Here is an 18467-nt window from a genome sequence, read left to right as displayed (position 1 = left end):
AATCTTTATTACGACTATAATTGTTATAGCCAATTAATTATTAAACTGTAATTATGATAATGTCTATGGGAATGTTGTGGATAAGAGGAGTACGAGTATGTGGTGTGTTGAAATTCTTGAGTGTAACCGAGTTCATTACAACTCGGTAAAAGACTAATAAAGAAATCAGAATAGTCAGACGTGAATAGGGAACGTTTAGTCTTAACTTACAATAAGGAATACGGGTTGGGCACCAAGTAAAAAAAAATTGAGGAACATAAACAGCTAGACTTTGAATATTACCAACAACTATATATAAAAGAAAAGAATAATGAATAATGTTATTAATTTAAATCTATTGTGTCGTCATTTAATAGGTATAGCTAAGATCTTTAGGTTCGTACTTTTTTTGTCCGTAAATAGACTTAATATAAATTCATATAAAGCGCACGACTTACTTGCACTTATGCATCTACCCACGCCAAATCAATTCGCAAGCACAAAGAACTGCAATACCCTTGCACAATATAAACCTACTTAAAAATATTCATACATAATTCATTGCTAATTCACACCTGCCAGTTTGACTGACGGCGTCCCGTCAACTTTAATGATCTGTCAATGTTTTGACTGCACATAAAATGATAATGACAGTCGATTAACATTCACTGAAAGTTTGTAAGTAATTACAGTGGTAACCAATCATTTATTATAACATGAGTAATGTGAGGTGGAAAGTTTGGTATTTAATTAAATTGAAGTTTACAGGTACAGTTTCAAACTTAATTTACTTAATTGGAGAAGCTCCCGAAGTTTTGAAATTTTAGCGCTTGGTTCACTAACTACCACTTTATCACTATCTATTACAGTAATATAGACTAACCAGCGCTTTCTTCAAGTGGTTAGAATATTTTCATTCCGATTTTATATTTTGGAAACAAATACTACTGTTTCTTTCTTTTTATTTAACTGTGTGGTCCGATTGGTGGGTAAAGGTCTCAACAAAATCCTCCACCGATCTTTATTTTCGACCATTACCTGCCAAACATCTGGTTAGGTTTCCGAATTGTAACGTTTTAGGGCCTATCTCGATGTCGTCGTCAATTGTTTCTATGTTTAAATAATCAAAATCACTCTCATGTTAATGAATTATACGGTAAAGTACTTTTATTTATAAAGTTACCATATAAAATGCAAAATAACTAGCTGCAGCGTGACATCGCACGCGAATGGCACAAACAATTCAGCCCCAAATAAAATAGTGTCCAGAAAACTATGTTTGCCAACCTTTTGTCCACGCCCAAAGCTTATTCCATACACCTTTGCAACAGGCACATTTATTTACACTCTGAAATAAATCAAGTGTATTTTAATCGCGTGCGTAGTCTCACCGACATTAACATTCTTGCATAAAAATTAATATTAACTGCATTTTACGGACGCTTCTTTGTATCGTGGCTTTATTATAAACCTACTGCCGCAAGCTCATTCGTAAATAATACTTAAAAGTAAATGTAAATTGTGGGTAAATTTGTATCTTCAGAAGTTATATTGGTATTCAGGCTTCTAGTAAATTCGCTATACTAAAGTTAGAGTTCTAACTATCGTTATAATACTATGCTAAATCTGCTGTCTGCGTTGTTTTAATAAATTTAATTATTGTAATGGCATTACAATTCCGTAGAGCTCAGCATTTCAGCTTCACATTGGTTCAACCATATCTAGAGGTATAGTAAATTTAGTACAAGCCTTACTGCACTAAACACTGTGAAATGTTTTATGAAATTTAATTTACATAGCAGTATCATGAGAGGAGCGTTTATAATCATCATTAAAACCCACGTTTTTTGACCTTACGAATACTATAAAGTTTAATGTTTGAATTTTGGCAGACCGCATAATGCAGTCATGAGTCGGTTACTGATAAGCTAATATGATCCGAAATAAAATATCGAAAGCTATGCTCGTTAATGCATGACCATTCACCGATTGGCTCTCAAACAATGAGTGACGTCCGGAAGCGCAATTAACTATGTATTCGTTGGAAAGAGGAAATATCAATTCGCTTACAGAGGGGATCGTCGAATGCGTTTAGTTTAAACGGACAGTTCACTCAATTATGCCCATATTATATCAACTGTGATATTTTTAAAGGGTGATCTATTGTATTTTATGCATGAATTGTTCTCTATTTTGTTTAAATTTGAGCTTGTCACGACATCAGGCAACATTTAAAATTATTTACTATTACCGTCCTGTCCCGGCTTTGCCCGGGTTACACACTTTAACCTTATGAAATTATACACTAATGCCGTGTTTCTCCCGAACAGACAGACAAACGTGGCTATGTGTCTTTATTCTTAAACTAGCTGACACGCGCAACTTCGCTTGCGTCACCTAAGAGAATGGGTCAAAATTTTCCCCGTTTTTGTAACATTTTTCGCTGCTACTCCGCTCCTAATGACCGTAGCGTGATGTTATATAGCCTATAGCCTTTCTCGATAAATGGGCTATCTAACACTGAAATATTTTTTCAAATCGGACCAGTAGTTCCTGAGATTAGCGCGTTCAAACAAACAAACAAACTCTTCAGATTTATTATATTAGTATAGATATGTAGTGATGAAGCTAAACTATAAAATATATTTTTATTTATACTCGCAACACGTTTCGTTATGTTACCTCCAAGCCGATTAAAATTGGAAAGCTAAACAGGTAATTTGAATGTACTTTCTGCCATATGGGAGGAGAGAAAATCAAATCGTGTAAATACGCAATTTACTTCATTCGACTCTCTTGAACCTTCTAGTGAGCAATGAGTATATTCATGCTTCATTAATGTCAATTAAGTGAGCGCAAAAAATATAACAATTGTAGTCAAAGTCAAGGTGAAGGTATTGACAGTATGTACTTAGATGTTTACAATAAAATAGAAGTTCGATATAAACATGACTAGTCAAAACTTTCAAAATCTCTTGGTTAAGTTTAAATGAGTCAATTACGTAACTTAACTCTACTTTCTCGTGTTATTTTATACAAAACAACTGAAACGCTCCTTCCTTTATTTAACGAATTAATGCAAAAAGAAAGTTGAAAGAATGTCGTCTGACGATTAATTATGCAATCCAAAAGGTAAAACTTGCGTCGTCGTCAAGTTTTTACACGAACCTTTTGCATATATTTTGAACAAAAACAGACAACCCGTAGCTTTAGGCGAGCTCATTTATTCTCGGATCGAAGGTGTATCCGCCAATTTATCGGGAATCACCCGTCTCGTTGTGACGGGCATCGCTCTATTGTCCCCGGCTCAATCATGCCAAATTGCAGCCCCAACGTGTGCATTTTACCCGATTTTACATTCCAATGCCGATTGAGATACGACTATCGGAAATGGCGTCAGTCCATAATGGCCACACTATACATACAACTACTTATGATACAGTATCTATATGTTTTTCGGTGACGGATAGTTTCACGCATGAATATGAGTGTGAGAGCGATCGAATCGATTTCACAATCGATTTAATTTAAATAGTAAAAAGGCTATTTAACAATGTAACATTAGAGCTCACACACCGTAACCGCAGTATGGTATCGATTCAACAGTTATTTGATGACGTGTCGATTATATGCTTGTCGACCCTAATAATATCGTAGGTGTCTATTCCATTTGCATATAAAAACTACATTTCCATAGTAATTTAGACCGTTATACGAATAACTTTCTTAGAAGCCCTACATTTTTCCCGTATCATATCCATATTTTGGAGTATAAGCCGAAAAACGAAATCCGATGGAATTTTCGCATTAAAATCAAACGACATAATCTTCTTAGGTGTGATATTGAATTTAATCTCACGATAAATTGTAATGAAGCCGTTGAATATGTGAACACGAATTTCAATCAACATCTCTATCTAACGCATAAAAATAAGTATTTGAGTGTCTGTTGATCTATAATCCGATCTACCACTTTCATAAATGTATTCTGCATACATAAGCAATTCAGATATCGGATATGCCAGTAACTTATATTTAAAATATTCTTCGAGTTAAAAAGCAAACATTGCAATGCAAATCTCGGGGATGTTTCGCAAACAAACCGAGAGCGCGGGTGATCTCACTAATGAAGTGTTCGCATTTAAAACCTCGCGAACATCTTGTGTACACTTTTGATAAAATCAAAAAGAGTACCGCGTTCCTGTTTGAGTTATTTGTCGTCACATTAAACGAGTGTTCGGCAAAAAGTCGACTGAGATCAAAGCGATGACGTGGCGGGCTGAAATAACATCCAGCCACACGCACTTGTCAACGCGAAGAGTACGAAGTGTACGAACACACGCGAACACTACACCCATTGCGAGATTTACGCCATACAAGCTGTAGGTATTCAGACGGAGATAGATATCCGAGTCCGGTAATTAAATGTGAGCTGTGATTTTATTTGCCAGTGAATTTTGTTTTTAATCTTATTTCTCCTTCCTGTGTGAAGGACAGTAAATGTTTTTCTTAGATGTTGTTTGAAGGACGTGACTTTGATATATTCTGTTGATGTTTCACACACGTTGTAGGGCAGTTCGGTTCATCTGATAGATATGTACTCAGCTCTTTGACTTGGTTTATTTGTAAGATGCAAAAGCGCTGATCACTGCAAAACAATAACTTACATTATGTTTTATTTTATATCTGGTTATTTCAAACTTAAATGTAAAACGTGACTGTATGTGTATTCCTAACTACGAATAATGTTCAACAAAACTACTAAAATTAACGTATTTATTAGCAAAAAGACACTATAGCAAAAAGCACTATACAAAAAACAATGCAAAAAGTGTCACACATAAACAACAGGCAGCACAAATGACAAATACGCAGCGCAATCAGCGTAGCGCGTGTCATAATGAAAATTGTTTCCAAGTAGTTTTACGCATACGTGCAAAGCTCGTACTTCAGACGAATGAATAATGGCCTGGCGTACTGTTACCATAAATATAGAGACAATGCCGCTTTTAAGGCGCGATCTTAATACCTGTAAGAACCAGCTACTGATAAATTTAGTATATTTTGTTTGATACTTGTCTGGTGAATGTTAGTGTATTAACAAAATTATACTGTTAATAAATTGATTAATTGGAATGCCGATTTATTTGGCATATATTGTGTTTAGTTAAATTGTTTGAGTGGTTAACAGGCTTTCATCACATTATTCGTAATGTAGCTTTACATGGAATATTCTTTGACTTCTAATTCCATGTGGAATCATTTGATAAGCGTAAAACTAGCCTCTCTTATAAGTAAAGTAAAGAGTAATCTTGTCTTTACAACTTTACAATGCTATATTAACAAAGTTTATCCACAAAAACATCATAAAATAGGATTCGGGAAGAAATCTGTACCATAATCTGGAAAATGAACGTAAATCTCGAACAAAATCGAAAGCCGAGAGGACATTGCCCGACAAAATCACGATGAATGTCATCCCTAAAAAAGGCAGAATCTTCAATCAAACTTGACAAGCTGAACTAAAACCGGGGTTCTCCCTTGAGTTTTAGCAGTGAGCCAAATAAACCCTTACCTTAGATTACTTTCCATTTTGCTTTCAATCTTGAAGAATGGGTAGAATGTCAGCGTATTGGGAAGTCGAAACGAAAACACACACAAGTTAATTAAAAGAAAAAATTGCTCAATATCTTGGGCTATAATATTCAAGTCTACAATTTCTTTCAAATGTTTAACTGTATGGATCGTTTTTGACTGAGTAAATAATGTATGCTTAAATCGTGTAAAAATGGCTTAAGAAGATTCATGCAAGAATTGCACGTGATTAAAACTCCTCGTAAAGTTGTGAATGTCGCGAAAGCGCCGAGTCATTTCGCATTCTTTCACCATCCGTTAGAATTCACCACAACACTAGCATTCTTATTTAAATTCAAATACAGTCAATAAAATCAAATACGTCAATCAATGTCCCGTTTAATTATTTGCATTTTCAATATATGAATAACTCAATATCAATTAAGCCGTATTATTTATTAACGGAGCAACGCGCTGGATATTGAAATATGGCAACAATATTTTTACAAACATTTGAATACCTAATAAGGAATCGTTTTCAATCAACGTCTGTTGAAAGTGCGTGATTGCAAAACCACAACATTCTTCAATCACCTAATCAATACATCAGCTGCAAAGAACGAAGTAAATCTAATAAATAAGATTGAAATTCAAAACAGTTCATCATAAATTCTAATAAAGCATAATCGATATTTATCTTAGTACGGTAGCGCTCAGTAGTCGTTGTACAGTCCCTCGCGGCACTATTTTATTAATGCGTAGTACTACTAACTCTACCAGTCGTCTTATAGGTACAACCAGTAATTATTTTAAATGCAAAGCTCGGAAATCGTCTACCCAGTTACTCTGGCGTGGATGTAAATTGTGAACTTCAAACGTGCAGTAATTAATTGGTGAGAGCTTGCAGTTTTCGATTTATGTGTGACGTACTAATAGAATAGCAAATGATACGTTGATAAGGCTGAAACGGTAAATAACTCGAACATGAATTCGTGAAGAGGACGTTGGCATATTGTCCTCCAAAAAGATTCGGTGCAACGTACTCGTAACTCGCGGTCGTAGATGACACGTCAACGAATCTGGACAAAACATAAACAAACGATATGTGTAGATGTAGCTCTATTATAAAGAAAATATATACAAGCAGATGCACTTTCTATCACAAAAAAAAATCAGAAAATCGAGGAAAATGTTTAATAACAAGTGAGGTGGAAGGTCAATTATAATGGCTGTACGTGATATTGATGCGCTAAGAAATCTATGAATATAATATAAATATTAGTTCGTTCATCGAACTCAGATAATTATAGATCGCAATATAAATCTGTCTACGACAACAGGTATAATGTGACGGCCTAATTCTATATGATTTATATAAATTAGTTAAAATTAGGGCTCATATTTTCCCACCCACCTATAACCCACACAATATTCCATAGGTACCGGCTGCTGGAAAGACACACGTACTATTAACTCATATTTAGATTTAGTTATTGAGGCCGAGACAAGGTCAGCTGACGTTAACATCGATATAATATTTTCCTCACACACGAGACAGTCCTATTCGCAGTTCTTGCGAGTGCACACATAAACGATTATGCTGTAAAATAATTAAAATGAAGTACTTATTAGTTCTAGTGTGTGTGGTTTTGTGCGTGTGTTTCAATGAAGGAAAAGACTTCACTTTCGGTACGAGAGCTAATAATTTATTGATATCCACGGAAAAAGTTAAATACAGAAGTTTGCCGCTCATAAGACGAGACAAGGATTATATTTACAAGGATCCGAAAGAGAGAATTATTAAGGTAAGGAAACTGAAATAGAATCTTTAGCAGACGTATACTTTATGTTGGCGAGAATGTGCGCAATTTGAATTAATTAACACATGCATATTCATCAAGAACGTCGCAATTTTCTCGGTTATTAAAACTTCTCACGTGTAGAGTAAATTGCAATCTATCTCTCAAAGCAAACAGAGATCTTTAACCTATTTCCATTTAATTTGCAATAACAGCAACAAGTGATTTATAAACATTACACTGATTGTTTATATTCAACATAAAACGATATCAGGTTTTAGCTAGAATATTTGTAAGCGCTTTGTAATTTGAGACTGGTAAAACAATATTTGAATTTTATTACACGAGCCGAAAATAAACATATCGCGGAGGACACGTTTATACAGATTCCAGAATACCAGGCAATCGTTTCATCTAATAGTTCGGCCTTAAAAAAAAAGAGTATATTTTTTGCCGGTAAAACTAGTCGGCGCCCACTTAGCTTAGATGAATCTTTGATGAACCGAAAGCCTACAAAACGTATAGCGTGTCGCAAATTGCTTCGGAAACGACGTCGCGTGTGAATATTGAATATACCCACGAAATAATGTATGTTTGAACGTGTCCCGACTCTATGCTAATCTCAGATTGAGAAGAGAGCGTTGTGTCAGCTGCGTGCATTCACGTGTATAAAGAGTAAATAATGAGCGAGCCGTGGGCGAGATTGTAAGCGATCATATCAAATGCCGTGATAAGTAAGACAATATAAATTAAATGGCCAGCTTAGATTTATTGTTATTGAAAATATGAGGTCATAGATTCAAAGAGATGTCTTCATAAATGTGGGAAGTGATGGCCTCGCAATAATTGCATTTAGTCTATCGTAGTTGGTTTGCCTCAATAGGTTATATTTTATGAAAATTATTTGATAGAATCTTGTTCGAAACTTATGTATTTGTTTTATTTAGTGTAGTGTGTAGTTACTATCTTAGGTCTTTCAAATTTTTTGACTGAATTACTGTATTGCTTCGAGCTTAACATTCTTTTAGATGGTCAGTCTCAAGCTTCAAACCCAAAACACGACAAAATAAAAGAAATATTGTGCTTTTTTTTTAGTTCTGGTTTTGAAAGGTACTACCGTCTTTTTCGTTACAGTGACTAAATCACAAATAGCTACCAGAGAAACGCATCGAATAAAAAAAGTGGTATAAATGATGTCATAAAGGAATCGCTTAATCGAACAATCAGTATAGATGTTTACCAACAATGTTGCACAGTGTCGGTGTCATAAAAGGAAACCGTGCCATTATTTCATTAAGATGAGCAGTAATATCCTCTTGAGTTGATTACATCATTGCACTGCGGACAATTTACATCCACCTACGTGTATCCTAAGTCAAGGACCGTTTGCTGTGACGCATTAAGGAAACTTGTATCCAATAGTCTGTTTGATTACGTTTATCTTTACACAATCTAAACAACTAGTTTATTTCTGAACATAATTTTTCATAATGAAAATTTAAATTGTTTATAGGGTTTTCATTCAAAGTTAAGGTAAACAAGTCAGATTTCGTGATGTTTCAATAATATGTTTGTTTTATTAAGTTAAATCGATTAATGTTACTTTTGCGACAACGCCAAGGTAAAATATATTTCCGGGAAAGCAAACTCTACCGGGGTAAAAAAATAAGAGGAAGAGTAAACTTTGCTTACATGAAAGTTCGCCCAGAAGTTTTATTAAATCTGATAAACTAAACCATACAAGTCTTTCAGTTGAAAAAACGGATGCGAAGAAATGTCTCAAAGCTACAATAATATCTCTTGTATATTTAGTTGTGAAAACAAAATCTTTTGCATTATTGCAGAAATGCCGCGATGTGCACTGCTCTCTTTTTAATTGATTTGTATTCTGTTTCAGGGTATCATCGCTCGGGACCTATCGCGGACAGACACGGAGGTGACCATTACTGAAGGAGGGATAGGAGCCTCCAACGTGACCCTGCACCTTCAAAGTGGCAGGGGAGAGGAACTCAACTATCTCATACTAATATTTAGTAACAGCAGAGATATTAACTACAATTTTTGATAGTAAATATTTTTTCATAATGTTGGTTTTCTGGGGGCACGGAAGTGCCCCCGCAAGTCGAGCAAAAAAAAAGCGGCACGGCCGTAACATCCTTTTCTCGAAGCAATTCGGGCTATTTTTGACACCCCTATAATTTCGTTGTGGATAAAACAAGAAGCCTGGATTTTCAGCAACTAATCAGTCATTGTATAAACACGGTATATTTAAAATTTCAGTCAATTTGAACCAGTAGTTTAAGAATGACAACTTGTTAAAATTTTGAATTTTGTCACTCACTGATTCACTGACTCACTGACTCACCGATCATCAAAAGTCTAAGGTACTTCTAGCAGACTTAGAAGCTTAAAATTTAGAATACAAATAGGGTTTAGTGTCTTAATCATGGGAAAAATTCAATATTTTCTAATTTCGGTCAAGTTTTCTAAATACACTAACTGCAACAATAACTTTGTAATCCCATATAAATGTATAAGATTACAAGGTTACATTTGCAGTTAATTTATAAATTATTATTTCTGTAAAAAATAAAATAGATAGGTGTAAATATGTATCTACTATATGAGACGTAACGGGAGGGGGTTTAGGGTGGGTAAGGGTGTTTAGCCCATGAAACTGAACAACATTCCCATAGGAAAATATGTTGAATTATGAAAAAAATACGGCTTTTCATACAAATTGGACTTATGTTTGCTCTATTCGCTCTACAAAAAGAAGTGAGATGCCATCAAAAACATTCTGTAAAAACCTCAAGTCTCGCCGTAAAAAGTTGTGAGATCTATATAATACCAAGTCGATTAATCTATTTAGTCTCTACTTAAAGGACCTTCTGTCTTAAGTTATTACGTATGTTATTATCATGCCAATTTAAAAAAAAATACCTTTAAAACAAATAGATCGACTTGGTCATCGCAAGAAAACACAAATTCGCCATTTACATTTCAGGAGCATTAACTTCTCGTCGTGCTGTGTAGTGTGATACATACTAATAATCAAATCATGCGATGGCCAGGTCGGTCTATTTGTTTTAAAGGTATTTTTTTTTAAATTGGCATGATAATAACATACGTAATATCTTAAGACAGAAGGTCCTTTAAGTAGAGACTAAATAGATTAATCGACTTGGTATTATATAGATCTCACAACTTTTTACGGCGAGACTTGAGGTTTTTACAGAATGTTTTTGATGGCATTCGTATTTACAAATTCCTTTAGGTATGTCGTTTTAAGAAGAATATCAATGCCAGGTTCGATTTAAATGTTAAACTACCGTACGACAATCGAGAATACCCAAACGTTTTTAACTAAACCAAAAATTTCACCTGACTTGTTTCAATACAGAAAAACAAGGTTAGCATTAAAACAATGTAATCACATTTGATATAAAAAATAATAGGGACAAGTATAAAAACAGAGTGTAACTTAGAAACGGTCAATTTAAGAAAATTCCAGTTAAAGAAGGAAATACTGAACGTCAAGATAAATCAGACAAGTCGTAACAACAAAACGGAGAACGGGAAGTGTCCACAATTCAGATATGATAAAGGCAACTTGACAATCACTGAACGCAATCTAACTCGACACTCCGAAGTTAAATTTCCAACAGACTTTCGCACAATCGAAACATCTAAATAAACATTTTGCTAAATTTTCAAACGTTGAAAGGAAGCAGATAAAACATCTTTGGAAATTAATTTTATTTTTATAATTATTTGATAAAGATATCTTTTCTTAACCAAAGTAAAGTTCAGTATAAAGAAATAAAGCTCGGGTGGCGATTTAGAAAATACTAGAAGATTTCTTTCATAATTCAGAATAGAAGCAAGCATTATTGTCGGCCGAGTTTCTATTTCTGCGTTAAACTAGTAGGTATGACGTACAAGCAGTAATAATAGTACATTAAACGTCATACATTACACAATGATCACAATTTAAAAATATGGAACACCGGAATCGACGCGATTGTGATAATAATTTACTCTCAAAATTCTGGACTTCATCCAAACTTCTAGAAGTTGGTTTAAAAAAAACCGCTAACATTAGTAGGTAACGTGATTTTTGAGTTTTAGTACAATATAAATCATTTTTCGAAATGCAGAGTAAATTCAAAACTTACATTTACGGCGAATTAATTGGCGCTTGGCTGTTGTATTATTAAAAAAGATTGTTCGCATAATCAAAGAATAATTTTAAATTATAGATATTTCAACAAACATAGACCGCTAGCATACAGCGTACTTAGTAAGTCATTAAAAAACTTTGGCAAAAGCGTCTGGGGACTACCAAATTTCGACATGTCATCCAAATATTTATACTTAATCTCGTACAAGATACATCGGAAACTACATTGCAACTTTCCCCTCGCACACAAATCAATTTTAGCGAATTGTCAGTGCACACAGGGTGTTTAAACTGAGGGTGGGCTAATGGAGACACACGCATTAAACCGAGCCTCGTGCTACGCTAACATTGACACAGACCAGGGGGCCTAATTAGTTTAAGCCTGTGGCCGGCGCCCCGGAGATGTGGACCATGATATAAAAGTTGTACCAGAATAGTTCATTTGTATTTACAGTTATCTTGGAAAGACTGTAATTTTACTATAGATAAATTTTCTACAGTCGTTACTATCGAATATCGTGAATCGTGAATTACGATGTATTAAATAAAAATATTTTGCAACACTTGCTAGAGGCGCTGCGCCGATAAGATTCTATTACCAAAGGTGTAAAAAATAGTGGTCAAAAATCTCGTCACTGTACTGTTTTTAAATTGCGGATTCATGCTGACCTAATTCTACATGACATTCTGGCAGTATAAAGCGTACCCTGAATATGTATTTAGCAACTACTCTAAAGATAATTGTTATAAATGAGACGCATATCAAAACTAAATGATCGCTATCATTAATGTTGTCCAATAGCTACTGAGAGTGAAAACTTCTTGTAGTTTCCATCACACCTGCTACAGATTTATAGACACGATAAAAGAAGAAGAAGAAAATATATCAGTGCTAACAAAACAAAACCAAAGTACTGAACGTCGAATAGAACTCCAAGTTTGATTTTTCGATTCTAATAACAAGTTACGATACGATTAAGATATCTTTTGCTCTAAAAATACGTACATACGTTATGTTTTCCTCCATCTTTGTGTTCCGGCAATTCTAGTTTTTCTAACATCTTCGTCGTGGCCAGTAGGGTGCCGCTAGCCTTTACATTTTTATCCAGGGATCAAAAACCACCCGCTTATTACAATTTCATCGCATTACCTCCATACATAAGTAATTCAATTTCGTGTCAGTCGGTGGTTTGTTCGTCCAATTTATTAATGCGAGCTTAATTAATTCACGACCACATTATATTATCGGTTCAAATAAATTAAATGAATTACTCCACTGATAACCAACTGAGCCTAGATTATCGAGTTTCCGAATGGAAAGGCTCATTTCATGACGTACAGGGTGGACTAACTGTATTAATAAAATAAATTACTTAATTTTATGGGAACAAAATGTATTATCATTTGATAAAAAATGTGAACGAATGAAAGTAAAAAGCAGTAGAGACAAGGAATAAAAAGAACAGTCTCATGTTGCATCAGACAGACAAAAAACAAAAGAGAAGCAGCCTGTGTGCTGTTATTTGTTCCCGCGGGACATGGAAGGCTGAACAATATTATCAGTTCCTAACACAATATACGTTATTGTACCTGTATTATTTACTTTAAATAACAAGCACATTAATTACAAAAAGACTACGAAACAATTTCGGGGAGTATAACACAGATAGACTGGAATTTAATCACTTGATGGTTACAGAAATATTTGCTTCACTTGAGCATCATATCCTACAATGGAGTAACCGTATCGAGGCGTCAATTTACCCTCCCAAATAAAGCGTTTACCTCCTTTCACACTCTGTATAAAACATGAAAAACGTGTATGTAATTTAACGTGTTCGGTGTCCAGTGTTTTGACAAGGACATTCAATAAAGTACTTATTTCGTTTCAATTAGCATTAATGTTAACATCACGACTGCGGCCCACTTGCTATTAAATATAGCAGTTCTATTCTAGATCTTTGCTTGGATTAAACTTGATAAGTAAGTTAGATGAACGCTCTAATAGATACATTATATACTTTATTAGGTAAGTTGAATTTTGAATATATTAAACTCATGTTGTGACTACAATGTTGCTTCACTAGAGCGTACAATGATTGGTAAAGTTATTCCTCTTAGCACTCCAAACTGACTTAATTAGTATAATCAGGTAGTCAGCAGAGATATTGCGTGGTAACTATATCTACCTTACATAAGAAGAAAGGGTATAATAATATTGTAATAGCAGGTCCATAATATAAAATTACCCGAGATTTACACCCGCCGTAAAAATATTTAAAGCCCTAAAACATAAAGTACATAAAAGTATAACATCTACCGGTCTACACCAATATTTATACCAAAGAATCGGTTTTAAAAACGGCCGTTTTCCCCCTGGCACGGTACGATGGCTTCGAAGCGAGAGATGAAAATTTGACAGTAATGTAACCAACCACTTTCGCGTAGACTCACTGGTATAAATAAAACATGGACAACGGTAATGCACTCGTTGCTTTACCGGCCTCACCGCCCGCTATATTACTGCAATATTCGGTAACGTAAAATATTACGCGCACTCACTAGTAAAGTTGTTTCGTATTGATATTTTTAGTGCATTTGCGGAATGAAGTTGTTTGATAGATCGCGCTTTAGTGTTCGTATAAAATAGAGTACTTTTCTAGATTAAAATCTGATCGCTGATATAAATCTTGCGGTGATAGTACCGCTCTGTATTGGCAGGGTTTGTGTTCGGGCCTGTTTTGGTGTGTGAGTCATGTCGTCGGCGCCAGAACCGCGTGGGACCAGTGACCAACACCATGTTTATACGCTATTACTACATTACACGCAATAAATACCACATTGCTACACGTACCATTGAATAACGAGCACAAATATGCCGCCTACCAGTAAAATTGTCATAAAACTGCAAACAATAGCCATAATTTGTTATTTCTACTAAATTCGTCTTCTATGCAACACTGTAGTACAAATACACACATTGAAACTCTGTAATAATTTAATCATGAAGCAAAACGAGCCTGAATAAGTTTAAATTAAATAATCGTAAATGATTACGAACATTACGGTTTAAGGGTTTAATGTCTGTGTGGTGAACCCCCGACGGTGTTTTGTCCCAATTCAAAACACGTTACTTTCCAACACAGAACAATAATGTTGACTAACTTATAATTTAAGCGTGACCAAATTCACCCTAAAAGTAAAGTTTCCCGTTGTTTTCCCGAAAACAAGCTGAGAGGGAACTCTCAACAAAATTCGATTTTGATGTGGCCCATCAAAAAGTAATTTCCCATGAAAACAAAAGGCACGAAGAAAATGTCTAATTCGATCCAATCTAAATCCAATTACTTCCACCGCGTGTTGGCGCTTCAACAAGAAAACACGTGCGTGTGTGTAGCCTTCAGTTATAGGCACCTACTGAGGGTTATTGGTCTACTACCCTAGAACAAAACAAGTCCGTAATTGTTACGTTACAAAAATATATAGTAGGTAAGTTGGGAATTTTTAAAACTAGTTGCAGTTTACCTTACTCAAATAAAAAAAACGCAATCCTTAATAGCCTATCAATCAACTAATCCACCGATCCATCTGCCAAATTAAAGAAATCGTTCATTAAAAAGTATCGATCAGTGTTGAAAAACTTTAACTAATCCAAACATTCAATACGCTTTCGTGCGCGTTAACAGGATTCCTGGCTTTATTTATTTATGCTGTCAATAGCCAGTGATTGATCATTCGATATCTATCACGATTCTAATCCCGTATTTTAATATTAAACAACTATCGATTGTCCTTCTAAAATGGTAAACTAAGCTGGTTGCAGCCACAAGGGGATCAAATAAAGATTTAAGTTAGACCAAGTTTGCAGCGTCCGAAAAGCTCCTACACACAGATTTAGCGGTCATGCAATTTTAAAATATCAAACTACAGGAGATAGTTTCTGGAAATATTAAAGTCTTATCTCAAACTTTAAAGGCTTAGTCTTGAATAAAACTTGAGCAAAAAATGGAGGAGTCTGTGAAACTTTTGTAATTTGAGTCCTTTAGTGTAACTAGTAAGTTTCCGCGTAGGTGTATTCTTATTCCTCAATAAAACTATCAAGTTGTGCTACCTCATTAAACAAGGCGTACTTAAGACTAGGCTCGTAAATAATCAGGGTTATAAACATACTTATCACGCAACCTGTCTAAGTCTCCCTCAGGTATAAACCGCTTAGGAGAATTGTAAAAGTTTTAATACCTGCCTGATTACACGAGGCTTTCCGGTAAGCTGGAATTTATACTAATAAACAGGGTATTATTCGAGTTCTAGTTAGCTCGTTATTGTACAGTTCATTAGAAAATACTAACACGTTATTAGAATAGTAAGTAAGGTTAGGGAAATATTATACAGGTGCACATTTTCTTCGATATTCATTATTTTAGACAAGTGACAGTATGATTCAATGACGGCAGAATCAGAATAAAACAGGTATACAGTCAAACGCATTTGTACAATTTCATATAACCTGGTTCAATATGAACTTCTTTTTCAATAATGAACAATAATTCGTCGAGCAGCGCTTGAACTATTGAAGTACTAGCGACGTTACTATGCAGTTACCGTCTTCAAGCTTCGCAATACTATTCTAAAGTTTCAAACATTACGTATCACAAACATAACAAACATTCAGTACTGTCAAAAAACATTTCACACAAATATTATATATAAATCTTGTAAGTTAGATAAAATTGTCCGATCTTGGCAATATTTCACCTGAACAATATCAAAAATTCCTACCGACATTCACTTTGTAGATAACAGGCGCGCAATTATACGCAAAGCGACTAAACAAGATTTTGTGTCGAACGTAAATTCGCTTAGTTGCCGACTCTTAATTACTTTTAGTACGACTAAATTACGTGTTAGGCTTGTTACTGTACTGTAATTGCGATTGTTTAGATTGATTTTTAAATCAAATCCTTTTAAGGATTTATTTAATTTACGGACACAAATCGTTTGTTGCTAAACATTTGCGATTTGTTCTCATAAATTATCGTCAACTAAGGATCTGAGGCGTGTAATCATTTTGACTTTATTATATTTTCAGTTTCATCTTGACCTCGGGGGAAATGAAATAAGACGAGTCGTTGACTCGCTGCCGACTGCTCTGACTGCAAAATACCATTGTTCTACGATATCAACAGAAATACTTACTTTTTTTGTAAACATTATGTGTTAACATTATGTGGTTTTACCAACGCTAATTTTACTAATGCTGTATGTATTACACCTCTGCAAAACAATATGTTCGTTCAAAGTAAAAATACTGCTGTATTGTGTTTAATGTTTGAGCTATAAAGGTCAACCTAAATTTCATTCCCTTCACGTTTGACGCAAAACGTCGAGGTCGTGCTGCAAATAAAACTACAAATGTTGTTATTCCAATGTCCGAATGTGCCACATGCAAGCTTAATTTACGACGGAAACCAAGAATATCCTAAAACATTAACCGATTTTGGATAGGAGCCCAAGCAGGTCCGCAATGAAAAGTAAAGGAAAGGCCAACAGAGCGTAATAAATCACATGAATCGAGTGAGAGATGATGAAAGGCAGAGAATGCAAACTATTAAAACGGCAGAATTAGCCAACACTCGTTGGCGCCCACGTGGACGTCTGTACCTATATTTCCAACAATATATTTTTCTCGCCTGTAATATATGGCTGCTCTATCATCGAGGGACTACCGTCGCTTTTGGTGTGGAAAATTGCATAGCGTTTTGCACTTCTTGTTGGCTTGAAAACGGAACGGTATTTGGAATTTGGAATTGATAATAGCTGTATAGCGCATGCCATTACAAAACTTTTGAATGTGTCTCCTTTTCTACAGCTTTAATAAGGTGCATACTAAGTTACTATTGTCTAATCAATATTACATTAAAAACTTATATCACCTACAGTAAATATACAGACAGACACGAAAGTTTTTGTTCAACATTTATCTCAGACATTCAACTCGTAAATACCAATCAATACATTTTTAATTGATAACCCATACAACAAACATTCCGATATCACAAAGCTCATTATTCGAAACGTCAACGGCACGACATAACTGTCACTAATTCATTATGTTCTATCTCATTTTAATGGAATTCTATAAAAAATACTTGCCACCATGATTTATTATTGTTATCGTGTGCGTCGGCCTTTGTTTTTTTTAGTCGCGATAACGAAAGTAATAGAGGAAGCAGTATGTGATTTATTGAACGGGTCACTTAATATTTTTCAATGAACCTCTGTTTATTGGACACGCGTCACGATAAAAATACGTAAATAAACGAGATTACAGATATTTGTCTACTCCCACGGTTCGTACTGACTTATGATTCTTGTTCTTAACTCTGTGAAACTTTTATCCTTGAACAATGTGGACGGCATAAACTATCCGATAGGGTTTCACATCAATTAGATAACCGTGTGTGTTCTTAACAAACAAACCAATAAAACTCTACTTTAAAATATTAGTATGATTTGTTGTGTAGTTATTGTCGTAGCGATAACGTCTTGGTACACGCTTGCATTATATCTCGGGCTAAAAATACACCGGAGAGCCACACAAGTTGAATATATAATTGCAGAATAATGTTCATGCGTCATTCTGAGCGGATGTGTCGACGCGCGAAAATCACAACACAAAAAGGTGGGTTATAATAATCTTTAGCCAAATTAGGCGAGTTAAACTGCAATACTGCATAATACATTGCCAACTGTATTTAAAACACAGGTAAACAATAGGTTCGAAAGCTGTATTGCAAGTCCATGAATCATCCGGACACCCTCGTACTTCCGTGCTTTCGTATGGGTAATTAAAAGCCCGGAGAAGTCGGCACAACGCTCCGTTGTTCCGCATCTTTGAGCCAATGATTCTCAAACTATTCGGAAGAGTAAAT

General features: G+C 34.9%; 1 protein-coding gene across 1 annotated transcript; it reads left to right on the top strand.

Moving 5' to 3' along the window:
• The first annotated feature begins 7053 nt into the window (after positions 1 to 7053).
• LOC142976582 (uncharacterized) lies at positions 7054 to 18041 on the top strand. The gene is made up of 3 exons (XM_076120012.1): positions 7054 to 7358; positions 9250 to 9419; positions 16625 to 18041. Exons 1-2 carry the CDS (start codon positions 7170 to 7172, stop codon positions 9415 to 9417), a joined length of 357 nt encoding a protein of 118 aa, XP_075976127.1. The 5' UTR covers positions 7054 to 7169; the 3' UTR covers positions 9418 to 9419; positions 16625 to 18041.
• The last annotated feature ends 426 nt before the right edge of the window (positions 18042 to 18467 follow it).

Source organism: Anticarsia gemmatalis, chromosome 11 (assembly GCF_050436995.1).
Source record: "Anticarsia gemmatalis isolate Benzon Research Colony breed Stoneville strain chromosome 11, ilAntGemm2 primary, whole genome shotgun sequence".
NCBI lineage: Eukaryota > Metazoa > Arthropoda > Insecta > Lepidoptera > Erebidae > Anticarsia > Anticarsia gemmatalis.
This window is presented reverse-complemented; position numbering and strand designations above follow the sequence as displayed.